Source organism: Cyanistes caeruleus, chromosome 6 (genome assembly GCF_971803275.1).
Source record: "Cyanistes caeruleus chromosome 6, bCyaCae1.hap1.1, whole genome shotgun sequence".
Lineage (NCBI taxonomy): Eukaryota > Metazoa > Chordata > Aves > Passeriformes > Paridae > Cyanistes > Cyanistes caeruleus.
This window is the reverse complement of record NC_141706.1, coordinates 7,207,947-7,224,563: the sequence shown is the minus strand read 5'-3', so window position 1 is coordinate 7,224,563 and position 16,617 is coordinate 7,207,947. Positions and strand designations below refer to the sequence as shown.

The 16,617-nt window shown below is 42.1% G+C and overlaps 1 protein-coding gene across 3 annotated transcripts in view; it reads right to left on the bottom strand.

Annotated features, from left to right (window-relative positions):
• The window catches only part of LOC111930550 (uncharacterized), a 211,447-nt gene that overhangs the window by 88,513 nt on the left and 106,317 nt on the right, over nucleotides 1-16,617 (bottom strand). For all 3 annotated transcript variants that reach the window (XR_015287719.1, XM_086892072.1, XM_086892071.1), the window contains one exon: nucleotides 5,637-5,733. Coding sequence is in view for 1 of the 3 variants with exons in the window: in XM_086892071.1 (XP_086748197.1) it covers nucleotides 5,637-5,639 (3 nt within the window). In the remaining 2 variants the exon portion in view is untranslated. The remainder of the gene's footprint in view (nucleotides 1-5,636; nucleotides 5,734-16,617) is intronic.

Genomic DNA, 16,617 nt, shown 5'->3' with positions numbered 1-16,617 from the left:
AAAAGGATAGCACAATACAAAAGAATCAGAAGCCATTTGAAGACAGCTACACACACATTCTCCTCTCTCCCCATCAAAGCACAGCTCTGTTCTCCCAGGCTCTTCGGCCCTCTGTTTTGGTCTGTAAAATGGAAATAATGCAGCAGAAGAGAGTAAGAGTCACAGATCATGAGCCCACTCAGTGAACTCTGGGAGAAGGAGCTCCCCTTCTGCCCTCCAGCATTTTTATGTCTGCAGTACCTCCCTTGTGGTAAGAGCTACCCACATGGGGAATCTCTGGTTTAGTTCTATGCACAGGAGCTACTTCCACTCAAAATACTTGTGGAAAACCACCAGTTTCAGATGTGTGGCTGAGAAACCTCAAATAAAACAGAGGAGGTTTTAATGCAAATATAAAGCTCTTGACAAATATCAGACTTTGTGACATAACATCAGCTGTGAATGTAAAACAACATAGGGATGTGTTTTCCTGCAACAACAAAAATGTAAAGATCAAATACCTTTTCCTTCAGATTCCCTGTACTGATTTCTGAGACTCTAATGAAACACAACGTGTGTTTGCAAAGTAGAACGTTTGCATATGCTTCATTAATTAGTTTGGCAGGGCCTCTGCTATGAAAGGTGCAAGTATTTTTACATAGGCTTCAGCAATCTGCCTTGGAGCTCCCAATATTCATGTTTCTGCACTATTTGTGCTCTGTATCATTTCATTATGTCTATATATATATGTACATATATATTTTATTTTTTTTTAACATATATTGGATTTGTCATCCTGCTAGGATTCCTAAAAATATTCTTCCAGAAAAAAAAACACTTCCACTGAACCTGACTGGAATAGGAGAGGTGATGCACTCTTTTCCTTTTCTTGCAGCTTCCTCTCAGTCCAGCAGCAATGCTGTCCATGTAATCTTGGCATCACATTTCACATGAAACTCGTGATGAGCTGAATTTTCAGTAGGACTGACTGAATTTTCAGATGAAACAACTTCTCATTGGAATACAACAGCTTGTTCAAACAGAATGTTTTGGGCTTTGACAACCTCCCAGCTCAACACAGGCAGGGATGTCTTATAAAACTGCTCGTGGGGCTCCTAAACCAACATTCTTTGGCAGGGGGGTGATGGACTTCCTAAGTTTACTGTGACACCTGAGGAGCTGCTTTCTCTCAGTTTGAACAGAAACAGGAATAAAAATCAGTTTTTCTGAAGCTAGTCTTTCTGAATTTCCTTTCCATCTCCAGTTCCCTTGTTTGCATCTCCTGCCATACCTAAACATCCCAACAAAGGTCTTCTGGCAACACAGAAATGTTAAATACCACCTTCTCTGGCCTGGTTACTGAAAGTAGCAAGGGGGCTACAGGGAGAAGAGGGGAAGCACTGAGAAAAGTGATGCAGCAGTAGGCTCTGGAGCCTTCACACAGATTTACCTGGCTGCTGAAACACTAGACTGGCTTGAGAGCTTTTCCCATCTAGGTCCAGCCCAGCTTTCCCTTTGATTTTTATTGTAGGAAAAAGCTATCCAGTGCCAGTCGCTCGTGGCAGTACTTAGCATTACCTAACAGTTCACAAGAATGCTCTAGAACATCCCAAAGCAACAGACAGGAAAACCCACATAAATTACTATAATGTGTTAAACTCCCAAAGAAAAGGGCACATCCTCATGCAGAGCCTGTCCTGTCTCTCCTCAAATAATGAAATATGCCGAAAAATCTTCCTACACATTAGAAAAATAAGGAGGAATGAGGATGATATTGGAAGGGAAATGCAAAATGTAAGAGGGTTGGGGAACTGCTTTCCTTGTTTTTACACAATTATTTTCACCTTCTCACAAACATAAGTATACATTCAATTACCCTTGTGTGGCACTCCAGCCCCTAGTAATCATCAAATACTCATTAATTGTTTCTGAAATTAGGAAGCAACTTTCTCAAGGTTTATGTGCTCCCTCTAAGAACTCCACATCCATTCAGTCAAGGCAGAGGCAGGGGCTGGACCACATGCTAGAACATAACATGGTCATAAAATGCACTGCACCTCCTGAAAACCAGGTGCCCCTGGGCCTCAATCCTGCCCACTGTGCTCTGTGTGCAGCCATTAAATAAAGCCCCCAGCATTTTACTGAGCTTGGACAATCACACTGGACAACATAACGGGATCAATGCGGGAGATGAGGATAAAGACCAAACAGCTCTGGAGATGTCCTGGTGAAGACAAGTAAACAACAGGCCTCCATAGAGAAGGGGGATAGAAAACTCAGATCACACTGAAATTTATCAAAGCTTAAAGCTGCTTACAATAATGGCTAAGGGTGAACGATTCGTTTCAAACCAGGCCAAATTGAGGAAAAGAACCTTGATGCACGCACCAATTTTGTTTCTCAAAGTCAAGAATTGCCTAATCAATAGTAGTGCTAAAAGGAGATGGGCACTCTCAGGGGTACCATTACAAAGAATTGCACTGGATTTTAGCCACCTGGCTCCCAATTGCTTTAATAGCTGTCACATGGCTAAAACACAGGCTGAAGCTTTCAAAGTTTACCTCCAGGTCTTCCTGAGCATCCATTGCTGTCAGGTGGCAAATGCAGGGCAGCAGGAGGGACTGCAGGATTTACTCCTGCATTGACCAGTACTAGAACATGCCCAAGAATTTGCACTGCTGCTGCTGCAAGTGTCACTTACTGAGTGAGGAAAGGCAAAGCAGGAGAGGGTAAAAGGGGTGAGTGAAGCTGAAAGAAACTGTACTTAACCCTTCCCCTGTTGATGTGTTGATAGCAGCCTGCACCAGGTACTCACATCGCTGGCCTAATCCAATCAGCCCACCTCTTCCATTAGCTAAAAATAAACTGGCACTTTTTAGGTAATGCTCTGACTGCTCCCCCCCCACTCCAAACTGTGCTCCAAATCTTAATGGAAAGCCTTCAAGGAGTTTAAGGTTTTAAATCAAATAAAGAAGCAGACACAAGGAGAAAAATCCAATCAGAGCAGAAAGGGTTGGATTAGACAGGAACTGTCTTTCTTTCCATTGTCACCAGCACTGAACTTCACTGGAGCAGTGTCTGCAAAGACACAAGGAGGCAGACAAAAGAGAAGAGGAAGGAGAGGTTACTCTCATGCTCCTATTAGACATAATTTTTCAGAAGGAAAGGTGGTGTCCTGTCAACAGGTTCTGGGCTTGACTTGGTTCCTGGGCCTGCTCATGATCACCTGTGGGATGGTGAGCACCCCAATTCCTTTCTCAGACAGCTTCCACAGCTCCAAAGCCTTCCAGGGATGAGGAGGGAAATGGGAGTTGGCCCTGGCAGCAGCTCCCTCTCAAGAGGTCACCTTATGGTGAGGGTCTCATAGAAATAACCAGCAAGATCAGCAATCTTTTGAAAGTGAGGTAATACTCAGTGAATCACAACTTGAGGTGGAAGGGACCTTAAAGATCACTAAAGCAAGTTAGTCAGAGTCTGGTGCAACCTTGGTCACCTCCAGGGATGGGGCATCCACAGCTTCTCTGGGAAAATTGCTCCAGTGCTTCACTGCTTCGATACTAAAGAATTTCTTCCTAATATCTAACCTAGACCTACTCTCTTCCAGTTGGAAGCCATTCCCCCTTGTCCTAGCACTCCCTGCCACTGGAAAAATCCCTTTTTGCCCTTCTTGTAAGCCTCCATTTAAGTACCAGAAGGCTGTTATAAGGTCTCCCCAAACATCGCCATCAAGAACAACTCAAAATGTTTCTAGATTGAAGTTATTGGGCAAAGGGAACAAAGAAAACGATCAAAATCAAAAATAAAAATCAAGCAACATAAAGAACCCAAAGTAACTGAAAATACCCCCATCAGTACCAGAACAACAGCTGAGTTTGTAACATAGGATGAGTGAAAAAAAGAATCAAAACAAAAGAGTAGGGTTTGTGTACTATCAACTCTCCTGCTACCCATTTAGAAGACTGAACATCTAAAGTTTAGAAGGTTAATGGTTAGATACTGGTTAGGAGAGAAGAAAGGGAATGACAAAATATTTCCCAAAAATACTAGGTAACTGTTATGGGCATCCAAAAGCTAGGAATTATACATATATATATATGAGTTTGAATATATTTCATGGTATAGTCCCTTTCCATCAACCCCTACATATATTAGATGTACTTTAGAACAATTATTTTGAAAAAAAAGAACAACAAAAACTCAAACATAATGTCCTGAGCCAAAGCAAACACTGGAAGAAACTGAGAGCACTGGGACTCCTATTGAAATAAAGGACAGAAATCTGATAAAGTGATTTGACCTGCAGGTCTGATCCAGAACCCATTAATTTTATAAACTTTGAATCCAACTACAAGAGTAGGGTCACGAGCCCAAGAGCATTGGTCAGTGCTGCTGTTATGCTGGCTTTTGCAGTATCTTTCTTCCTAGACATTAGAGCCAAACCACATCGGTTCCCCTTAGCTGAGCTGGATTGGCACTTTGGAAATCCCAGTGCACAGGAAATGTTTAAATCCTCACATTTGAGGGGTAAGAGCAGCATAGAGCTCAGCTGCTGGCTAAATATGGCTGAAGAAAAATGAAGGTAGTAGAACTGGCAGGAAAAGAAGAAACAATGAGTGATAAAATGAAAAGAGAAACAAAACAACAAAAAAAAGGTACATCAAGGAAGGGAGAATAGGAAAGACTATGGGAAACTGGGGAGGGCAGGAACTAAATTAATCATAACCAAGATAGAATTGGGGAAATGGAGACACTGAGAACACAGGAGAGCACTTGAACTCACAAAGTAAAAACAAGCAAGAGGTATATTGGAGGCAACAGAAGGAAATAGTGAGGCAGTGAGAGAGAGAAAGAAAAGGAAGGGGGAAAGGTGTGAGAAGCTGAAAATGGCAAGATGTAGGAGAGAAAATGGGAGAGAGAAAAAGGGAGGGAAAGAGAAGGAATTGTACAGGCAAAGGACCAGAAAGAGGAGAACAATCCTAGGGAGCCTGCTGTGGTGGGTCGCAGAGGAGTTCACAAGCCCATGCACTCCAACTATTTCTTTTTGATTCTGTGTCATTGTCAGGCTTCAGACTGCAGCTGCAAATTGTTTGTCTGGCAGTTCTGGTAGGTTTGATTCAATAACTCCTGTAAGAGGGCAGGCAGGATATCAATGCTGCTTTATTGCCTTTTTCTCTGCCTACAATAGCAATCCTCCAGTTATACAGTATTATAAAGTGCCATCACTGGGGGTTGTATCTCAGCATAGTCACATCTCATCTTCCTGGGCTATAATAAGCCGGGAAAGGTAGAAGTCTGAAACTACATGAGCTTTGTGAAAGGATTAACATTGAGGCCTAAAGACTGGCACCAGGGACAGGCACTGAGCAAACAGAACCTCACCTCGCAAGGACCACAAGGGGAGCTGGGGACATCCTGCTGGGTCAGCTCCACCAAAACACTCTTGGTAATCTGGGCCAAGCCTCACTCCAGCCACTGGTGGACAAAGCATTAACACTCCAGAAAGCTGTAACCACAGCTGGGGAACAGAAAATAGCACTGTGGGCCTGGCAGTCGGGTCACTTCTCACGCCTCTCTCCACATCCTTGGGATATGAGCTCTCTAAAAACAACTGTGCAGCGACATTTAACATCAGGTTAGACTGACTGACATGGACCTACCATTTTTCCTCCTGGAAATTCGTTTCTTCAGGCTCTGGGGGGGTGTACCTCTGCAGTCTGACACAGAGAAATTCCTCCAGCCTTGAGTGTTCATGACCTGTCAATAAAAAGAGGCTTTCAGTTACACAATGTCATCACACAGTACCTTTTACAAACACTAAATTCAGGTTAAAAATGTCACAGCAAAACAGGAAAACCACCACACAGAAAACTGCCCGTGAGGCATTTTATTTGTATGTCTCAAAAACAAAAACAAACAAAAAACCAGAAAAATTCCTGATACATTGTCCTGGTTAAAGCCACAGAAATCAGAATAAAACTTTTCATTCAGGCCTGGTCATTACAAATATTGGGAGCATCTGGAAAGAAAGAGACCAATTTAATCTGCTTAAACTTTGCCTCTCATATACACACACATAAAAATCCCTGTTTCATTGAAAAAATCATAGATGGATGTCTTTAAGACTGTGTCTAGAAATCATTGTGATTTTACACTGCAGTTTATTCCATATATTTCCATCCTTTTGAGTCACACTGTTCAGCCTCCTACTTATTCTTAATAGATTAATTTGCAATTGCTCCCTCGACATTTCAGCCTTTCATGATGGAGAGCAATTCCTCTCATTTCACTCATCAAGGCTCCATATAATAATGAAAGTTCCCATAGGTCACCTCTGTCATGCCTTATTTCCTTAACCCCTTTAGCCTTCCACCCTGATAAGCGTTCTTAAACCCAGAGCTGTCTGGGTTAAGGCAAAAAATAAAATTTCTCCTGCAAGTGATTCTGTATTGCACCAGTTTTATAGAAAATGTGACTATAACCATGTGATTTCAATTCTCCAACTCCTTTACATTGTCATAATATCCTATTTGTTTTTTCCAAGCAGTTATATACACATGAAAGTGCTGAGATTCTTCTCTAATAACCCCTTTTTTCCTTGGTACACTGAATAATAAGAATTCTGCTGTGGTTCACTAGCTCTAGACCTACTGTTATAGCCATAACAGATCTTATAAAAGATCCAAATCATCCTCATCGGGGTGAGAATTGCATCTAACTTGTTTGTTTAATCTTTGAATTAGGCAGATCAATCAATGTCTACTATTTTACTTACAATATTTCAGAATAAAACTGATAGGCAATATTCTGAGCTGCCATACATTGGCATGTCCCTACCATCACTCCACTGGTCCAGCTCCACACACTAAATAAATGTTTCAGAGAAAAACCCTGGAGGGCACGCCGCCAGTTTGAATTTTCCAGTTGCTCCTTATGACCAATATCAGTTTTACAAGTTGTGGCCCTGCTCTGTGATTTACATGGATGTAGGGGAAAGCTGTGACACAGCCTGCAGGCAAACAAACAGGCTCTGGGTGCAAGTGAGGGGTAGCTGGAAGTGTCCAAAAGTAGCCCTGTCCTCCCAAGAAATCCACATCAAACCAATGAACCATTTTATTTAAAGAATGATTTTACATTGCATCATATTCCGAGTTGTCTCTTCTTTTTGTGCAACATGTCCCTTCCATGGGAGACAAAATATTTCTGACCAGCAACGTGGTGCTAAATAAAACAGCTGCCATTCCCACACACAACTTTGAGGGCTGTGCATCTTTAGGGGGAGGATACAACTGTTAGCTCAAAGCAATTCAGTGCTGATTGAGTTGGGGATAATTTTCTGGCAACTAAGGATGGAATTGAGACCAAAAAATAATTTCAAATAGCAGTGGAGGAGTCACAGGATAGCAACACCTCCCAGTCTCTAGAGACCTAGAATTGATTTGAACTGGTCTACCACTTAAATGGAGAAAAGCTATTATCCCACCACTAATCTCTTGAGCCATTCAGTCCCACTTGAAGCAATTTTTTTCTTCAATAAGCTATTTTACATATTTCACTTAGTCCCCAGTCTATGGGAGAAGCTTATCACATGATTTGTTTAAAAAGATAAATACCTCTCCCCTCTGCATTTCTGTTTATTCTGGGGTTGCTAACATGACAGAACTATTAAACATGTTCCTCCTCTTCTCTCCTTATGGAGCCCTGCTTTTCTTCCTACCATTCCCAAAATAAGACAAACTTCTTGTTAGTTTTTGGAAGAAGACCCAGCCTAGAAGCATGTGCTCCAGCTTTTTTTCCACATAAATGTAAATTTATTGCCCTCAACCATCATAGCAGCCATCAGGACAATGCTGATACCTACTCCATACTCAAGAAGTGAAAAATCCAGGATCTGCAGTGCAAAAACAGAGAATTGCTGAAGATACACTTTGCAAAAGCAATCTTAATTTTTTTTGTTGCATTCATGGGCGAAAGGCGGATGCAGCGCCCATGAGTGTGTAAAGATGCTGTAATTATTAAGAATGTCCTAAAAATTAGGTCGTTGGTGCCTGAAAACCTGGGAGGCCAGAGCTGCAATTTGGTAGTAGGGCCACAGTGGCCCAGCAGGAGAATTCTTTGTGATGAGAAATCAAACACACGTTCATGTTCAAACCTCTCACTTTCTCCCACTGTTTTCCTGTTATTTTGTGCGCTGGAGGGAGCCTGGTTTGTCTACCTGATGCTGTCTCTTCGTTAAGCTTTTCCTCTGTAGTTTCTCCCAGCACCAAATTTACTCAGCCCTCCTCCATCCAGAATCCTCCATCACTCCCAGAATTAGAATCCGTGCCTTTGAAAAACCTGGGCTTCCTTCATTTCCAGGCAGCTCATTTCAGCTCCTGCTCACCCCACAGGTTACACTGCTGGAGCAGCACGACTTTGATACTGCTCCTCTGGCAGCAATTAGAATCAAATCAGCACCAGGCTGTTTATAAAAAGGGATGTTGCTGTAATGACACTATCAATTCTTCCAAACATCCCAGCTATTTATCAAGCGATTAAAGTAGAGTAACTTACTCCAGGTTTACTAGCCTATTTTCCATTGGAACTTAAAAGGTTTTACTGCCTCAAGTATGCCACTTGGACTGCTAATAATTTCAATTTTATTACATTATCATATTTTTTAGATTTATTTCTAGCTTTTGCATAAGATTCAAATTGTTACCCAGTTTATAAAATAATGTGAATTTATCTTGGTCAAAAATCACATTAGGATAATTATCTTGCCCTTTTGGCAGATAATTTTGTTTGTAATATATAGAAAATGCTTATTTTTTGTCTTCCTAGCCCCTAATTCTTGCAGGAGAGGCTATTTTTTTCCTGACACAGGCAACTCCATCTCCCTCTCACTGTCAAGAGCTGCCAGGTCACCTCCCTTTTTCCCCTCTCCATTAGGGGGAAACCAAACAGAAGGTTTGGCTCCTTGTCTTCCACCTCCCCAAGGCAGCAGGATGCAGATAACACAGTAACCTGCCAAATTAAAGACTATTTAGTCAGATAATAAATACTTGCTAAAACTCCCAAAGTATCAGAAAGATGCTGCTTGTCCAGTATCAGAAGAAAGTTGCAGCAGCTAAGGCTGGATTAAGCAAATCACACCTGACTGTCTGGCCAGGCCTCTGACCCTGGAATGTCTGAAAAGCCACCTATGGTCTCCATGGTCAGCACTTGGATTAATTACATTCAGATTTTTCAATTTAGAGGACATTTTAATACTTAAAAAGCACAAATTCACAATTAGAAGAGACCTCTACAATTTTTGGGTTTTATTTGGGATTTTGGCTTGGTGGGTTTTTTGGGGGGTTTTTTTGGGGTTTTTTTTTTGCTGTATTTTTGCTGTATTTGCTGGGGTTTTTTTTTATTTTGTTTGTTTGGGGGGGCATTGGAGATTTTTTATGAAAAATACTCAAAATACCACTTATTTAGGAGAAAAAAAAAAAAGCTCCAGGAAATACTAAGTGTCAAATTTCATTTAGAATGCCTGGGGTTTCCTTTGTACCTATACAGCATTACCATAAAATAAGAATTTATGCTGACAAGTTTTAAGTTGACATAAGAATTAGTAAAATAAAATAGCTCCTTCTGCTTTATTAAGGACATATGCTGCCTAATAGTGATGGAAACAACTCTTTTACAAAATAATATACATGGCATTCTGATGTAGAAAAAGGATAGCCATACCCTGAGTGTTGAATAAGTTAAAGGAGGATTTTCCAATACTTCTAATATGCTTAATTCTTATATTCTAATTCTAAATTTCAGTTATTCTAGTTCTATCAAGCACTCATGATAGAAGTACCAATAAACAGATGGTGGGTAAGCAAAAGGTTTTGAGGTAGAACGTTGAAATATGAATTTTGTTGAGCAAAATATATTATACAGCCGAGAAGATTTACAAAAGCAATTCTCTCCTTGTGTTTTTCCCTATTTCTTGTCTAAGCACCCAGGAAGCTACAGGGTGTATCCTGTATTTCTTTTCTGCTTTAATGTAGGCAGAGAAAAAGAAGCAATCCAAAATTGGACAACACCTAATTCCCCAAGCAGAGATGAAACAAACTTTGCTTTAAACATTTGGTCCTCACTCCAATTTGGTATTAAAGTGAAGATCAACTTACACATTTGTTTCTGACTATGATACTGCAGAATGTTTACAGCCATAACATCATGCATCTCTGGGGAGAAAAGATCTATCTTTGTCCTTCTGTTGCTGAGATCTCAGGTGACATTAAATCCCCACTGTGCCACTGTCCATGGCCTGGGAGCTGACAACACGGGGACAAAACACACAGGGCAGCATCCAGGCACGAGGGAAGCAGCTCAGGCTCCCTGCAGAGAGAACAGGCTCAGTTCTGTGGATTTCAGTGGAGTCACAGGGAAATTGCACCAACAATTTGTAGAAATCACTAACCAGACGGGTTGGCAAAAAAAGTTAGAGTGCTTTGCCTACTCCATATCTCTGAACATTTTTTGCTCTTGTAATGACACAGTGAAGAAGCTGATGATCATAAATATGGAGTGTACCACCCTGTCCTTTAATTCTCTCCTTATTGCTTTTGCAACATGATACATGCATCTCAAATAAATTAAACATGTGACATATAAATTCAGTTCATGCTTTTTGGGGGTTATCAAAATCCTGAAAAACCAAAATGCTGAAAATCAGTTGTCAAAACGTTCTGGGATGAAGTAGTTAAGCTGTCATCAACAGCTTAAACACTGTTTATTTGAATATGTAAAGCAACTTTTTGAAAAAAACAAAAGTACAGAGTCTGTTGATCAGAGTTCTTTTGCCACATGTCTTAATTCTGCTTCCCTGATCTCCTGGGGGGGAAAAAAAACCAAAAAAAACCCCTTCAAATGAAGTGCAAGGGCATAGACACCCACAGTGAAGAAAGCACCCTGCTCCACTGATACAACTGAAGTGACAAAGTATGGCAATGGTATTACCATGGCACTACAGGATTATTACTCCCAGTGCCCATTATTTGAAATGGAGTTACTTGGTGCTCACCACAAAACAGCAAGCAGCATTTTGCAGTAACACAATAAATAACCCATGTCATCTCTGTATCTACACCTTTTGCAGGAGCAGATACAGAGCCAATCTAAAACAAATCTAAAAGTGCTATAATAATGCTGGAATGACATGCCTCTTAAGCTGTTTACAGCTGACAGACTAAGTGAAATGGTTTGACAAGGGAGAACACAGTATGTGTTGACAGCCCTGCTTAGTTCATATTTGAAAGGCAAAATTAAAGTCATACTTTTACAAGGTGCAGCGTTCTGCTCACCTGAAGGACATTCTCTTAAGCAAGGCATGGTATTAAGCCTCTGCCATCCTCCTCCTCCTGTCTCCCATTTTTATGTGTAGGCCACTAAGTGGCACACCTCAAAAACCAGTCCTGACTGCCTATCTTGGTAATTGCTTGTGAAAACATATCATTTAGAAAAGTATGGAGAGAGCAACAGGGAGAACGGCCATGAATGCTCACCCTCCGTAATTTAGGGGAGCACAGGAACATATGGGCAGCATTTGACTTTTCTTACAGCAGGCAGCACTGTCAGAAAAGAGCAAACAAAGGCTGAGTACAAATCCCCTCTGTCCACAGAGACACCTTTCACTTGATTACAGGATATGAGAGAAAAACATAAAGACACAGTGAATCCTAAAAGAAAGCAAATAAGAGCTAAGATATTTTAGAGGAAAGGGCTGGAGACAGGCACTAGGAAAAACAGAGCTGTTTGGCAGGACTTACACAGCTCTAAGGCAGAGGGAAGGCTCAAAGGACAAATGATGGCCAAAAAACGGGTTCTGCCTTCCTACCTGGTCTTTGCTAAACCTGTTGGCTGACAGCAACCAGGGGCTGTCAGCAACTCTTGTGATGGTCAGTGAGAATAAAAGCAACTTTTGAAGAGATTTCTTCACTTCAAAAGTTCCCACTGTTCCCTGGCCCCTCACTGTTGGAGGCCATGGGGAGACACCAACATTTTCCTTCCCTCCCACTCAAAGGCTCTGTCAGCATAGGGCAGGTGGCCCTGAGGAGGGAAGAGCCAACACCTGCTACTCCTTTTCTGTGGGTAAGCCCAGAGTTCAGCTGCTGCAATGCCAGTCAGTCCAGCTCTTTTAATGAGCCCTGTAATTGGTGAAAATGAGCCCAAAGTGGCCAGACAAAATCATCTCGCTGAGGGGCACTATCAGGAAAGCATTAGGAAAGTTGTGCATTTGGAGGCATAGGATGCACTGACTCTACCAGCTGAGCCAAGCAGAGCCAAGGAGCCAGGCTGCTGGCAGCACCTGCCCTACAGGTGAGTGCAGAGCTGAATCCAGCTGCAGCCTCAGTCCAGACTTCATATCAAGTGGCTCCAAACAGTTCCAGTCTCCATGTTTGGAGCCCACAGGCAGATCTCAAACAGGGACTGCACAAAACTTCTGGTTGAAGCTGCAGTTCAGGAATTGGAATGGTGTGGAGTGGAAGTGTTTTTTCAAACTAATGGAAGTTTTGTCTACATATTTCTTCCCCCACATGAAGGTCATCAAATGTTCGTGCGCCAAATGTTAGAATTGATGCCATCCTAATGAACTCTGAAAACATTTTCCTGTCAAAGCAAATAGAACAAGTTGACATCACTGATCCCAGCATCGACCAAAGAGGAAAAACAAACAAACCATCAGTTAAAAAACCAGAAGGGTTTTTGTGCTCTGAGTTCAAGGATGTGAGTCCAGCAGTGCAATGACAAAGGGGAGCACGGTGCAGATGACAAAAGGGTTACACTCACCGCAAAGGGAGCCGGTCCTGAGGAAAAAAATATTGCCTCAGCATCAAGGTCAGGAATATCTGGGCTCCCCCTGCTCCTGCTGTGTGGCACACGAGATCCCTTGTGTCTGAGCTGTGCTGGATTATTACCTGTAACATGTGCCACAGGCTAGGACCTGAGTGGAGAGTGAAACCTAGAACTAAACCCCGTCAGAAGTTGCAAAATGATTACTCTTAAAAGCAAGCCAGCAGCTCTCAACTTGTCTACCGAGAAAGTTTTCCTCTACTTAAGCTGCCTGAACTTGCAGCCTTCTCTTCCTCCATCTCCCAGAGGATCTCCCAAACCATCTATCCAAGTATAAACCATGGAATGGCAGCCCTACTACAACTGGATGCAAGTACAAAGGAAGCATATCTTACAGCTACGCTGCTAAATTGGGGTTTGGGAAATCCAGAGACATTTCTTCCTTCTAACACAGGATTCCTCTCTGTCCCTTGGCAAACTCATGAAATCATTCCACATGGGAAATAACCATACCTTCTCCTTTGCCTCTCCTGCTTGTTCAGAAGTTTGGGGGACAGCTCATCTTGCTGTGCACTGTTTCTTGCAAAGAAATGTCAGACCACAACCTCTGTAGGTAGCTGGGTGTGGTCAGTATACAAATAATTAAAGCTAATTTTACCAGTCCCACAGCACAAAGGAAGACACAGACTTTCTGCAGTGTGCACAGTGGGTATGCAAGTGGGTATTTTCACCTGGTGAAAGCAGGTAGGTGCCAAGAACTGATGAAGTCCCAATAGTAACATTTCTCTTCTTCTCTGGCCATTTTGTTAAGGGGATTTTTCACAGAAATTGCTGTAGGATACAGGTCCTGTTGAAAAGTACAGCATTAAATTTGGGAATAATGACAAAGGAACCAGACCAGAATTGAAAGGATGATACATATTTTGTTGTCCTTGCATCAAATGCATTCCCATTTTATGCGCTGTTTTAATTTCCAGCTCTCCCATGCTCACCCTGTGCCTTCACCCATGTTTTTTTGAACTGAAAGGTATTATCTCATCTCCCATTTCTCCAAAAGTCACTTCTAATCTCAGTCACTCTCCAGCCCTGCAGTTTTCCTTCTCCTTGACAAGCCTGACCACTTAAATTTCTATCAGCTCAGACAACATTTTCCCACACCCCTTTCTGTTCCTATCTCATTTCTTCCCCTTCCAGTTTTTGTGATGCCATCATACATCTATGCCAGCGCACAGAGCATGCAGCAGCAGACATATAGATCCTGACTGTGCTCAGAAAAGGGGAAAGGTTGAAGTGAATAAAACCCCTTGTATGAGTGATTTCCTTGCTTGCTATACCACAGTGAGCTGTGCTTTCATATACTGTGATGGATGTGAGTTATGGGTCACTCCCTCACTTGTGAAAATAAATGTACAACACTTGCCAATTGTTATACTGTATTTTACAAAATTCTATCATTTAAGATTTATGCACTTAGCAGACCAATCACACAAACAATACAGGTACAGCACAACAGCTCTACTACCAGGGTTTTTTTGCCTCGTTGAGAGAGACAGACACACAATCACCCTTAGCCACAAAGTGCTGCTGCATTATCCAGAGGGGGACATTTTATGGACAAAGAGTTTATCATATCCAGAATTTGCCTTGGGTGCAGCAGACTTAGCATGTGTTAAGTAATGCTTAAGTGATTTGCTGAAGTGGCCTAATAGCACAAAACACTCCTGGCTCTATTTGCTTATAGATACATTTCAAGGCACTGGCTGAAGTCTGCAGTGCCCTAAATGGTCTGGGACACAGTTATATAAGAGATATCATCTTTCCTTATAAATTTTATGTGGTAATTGAGAATTACCAGTTGGTTTCTTTTCCTGGGTGGACAGTGGGATGTCTTAAATGGGAGATATGTGAGCCTGGAACCTGTCCTCATCAGCCTTTGGACAGAACAGTTCTCCAGAGGACTTTTTCAAGGAGAAATATGAAGCTGGTCCCTTCAGTGTGACAAAAATCAGTTTCATTCATCTCTTGAATGATCTTTCACATCATGTATGTTAGAAAGAGAGCCTGGCTGAAACTGGCCACGTGTTCAGAAAAGCTATTCCAGAAACCTTTTTCTCTTTCTCCTGTAACCACAGAACCAGTGTAAAAGTGCAAAAGTTGCACTCTTGCACGCGCCACATGTGCCACGAGGTCTGAGCTGTTCTTGCATCCAGGTGATATCACCAGAGAGACTGGAAACCCTTGCTGATCCCATCTCCTGAAGGCTCCCTTAAAATCCTCAAAATCCTCACAGTGCCACTGGCACACCTTAGCTAAAGAGTGTCCTGACCACCTGTATTTTATTTACAGCCATGTGCTCCATTTCAGCTTCACTGTCACTGGCAGGGGCTGCTGAAGCACTGGATGCCCTTATCTGCTTTCCTCAGAGAAACAGATAAGTAAAACACATAAGGGTTTTAAGATTAAATGCTACAAACACAGATTAAATTACATGAACTTCATTTCTTTAAGGAACTCTTTCTCATGACATTTTGTTACGAGTTCCAGAATGATTTCTACTTCCACTCACATTTAGAAACATTTAAAACACAGCAGAAAGGGAATGCATTAGAGGACAGAACTGGCCACGTGGAGTTCAGGCCTGCCCCCCCAGCCATTCCTGAACCTCAGCTGAGCCCACCCAGGGCAGGACTCCCTCTCCAGGGGAGAACCAGAGGGGTCCCCAGCAGTGGGGAAAGGTGATTGTAGGACGACCTTAGGACGTCCAAGGATGAAAGCATTGCCTTCATCTCTGTGTCCATGATGCCAGCAGAGACTGTCTGGTCACCTTCTTGAGAGGAACCTTGATTCAGGAAAGTTGCCCTGATGAAAAGCAACATAGAAAGGCAAATAGCCACCCACAAGCTAACAGCCTCAGTGGGTTATTTTGCTGTTTGCTTTAGTTCACTGGCTTAAAAGGGTCAGCAACCCTCATCCTGAGGACCCTGTTAGTGAAGTAGTTTTGAACAAAACATATAATTAACCTTTGGAACTCACTGTAGCAAGATATCATTGAGGAAGCACGTGAGAAAGATTTTAGGGTTTTTTAAAAGGAGCATAAATAAGCAACTCTAAGGACACCAATATCAGTGTTTTTACTACAGAGAACTCACTGGCTACAGCCACCAAACACTGTGCTCCTGGGAATCAAGAATGAACAAAACCTGGGACTAATAATAAATTCTTTACTCACTAAGTGGTAGGTGAATAAAACAGGCAAAAACAGTAAGATGAATCCAGTCTGCTGAGAGTCTTCAGAAGGTGCCACTCCCAGAGGCAGGAACAGAAACTGCATTGGTGAATGGATACTTGACCTATTCCATCATACCAAATTTTGTGTCCAGCCCTTTTCTCCACATTCACTTACTTTCTAGCTCCCATGTGATGGCCCTTCACAACCTTAGAATGATTAACCAAATCTACATAAACCCAGGCTGACCACAAAGGTTTGGCAAGCTGAAAGCAATATGCATCCAGAAAAGATTTTAAAGAGTCAGGAACCAAATGAAAACATTTTGTTTTACTGTGCAGGAGGCTCACATGGCTTCTGCTAAGAAGGACCCAACTACCAAACCTATCTGAGAATGGCACCTTTCAAATGACTTCTATCAGAAAAACTGTAAAATCCCTGAGTTAAAGGGACAGGGCAGCAGACAGGAGACATCAGATACTTGGAATGCACTGACATTTGGAATACCTTGAAGCAGTAAGACTCACAACTCTCCCCCAGTACAGGGAAGGTCTGAAATGTGCAGCGCAGGCTGAACCAGCAGCATTCTGGCAGTGAGA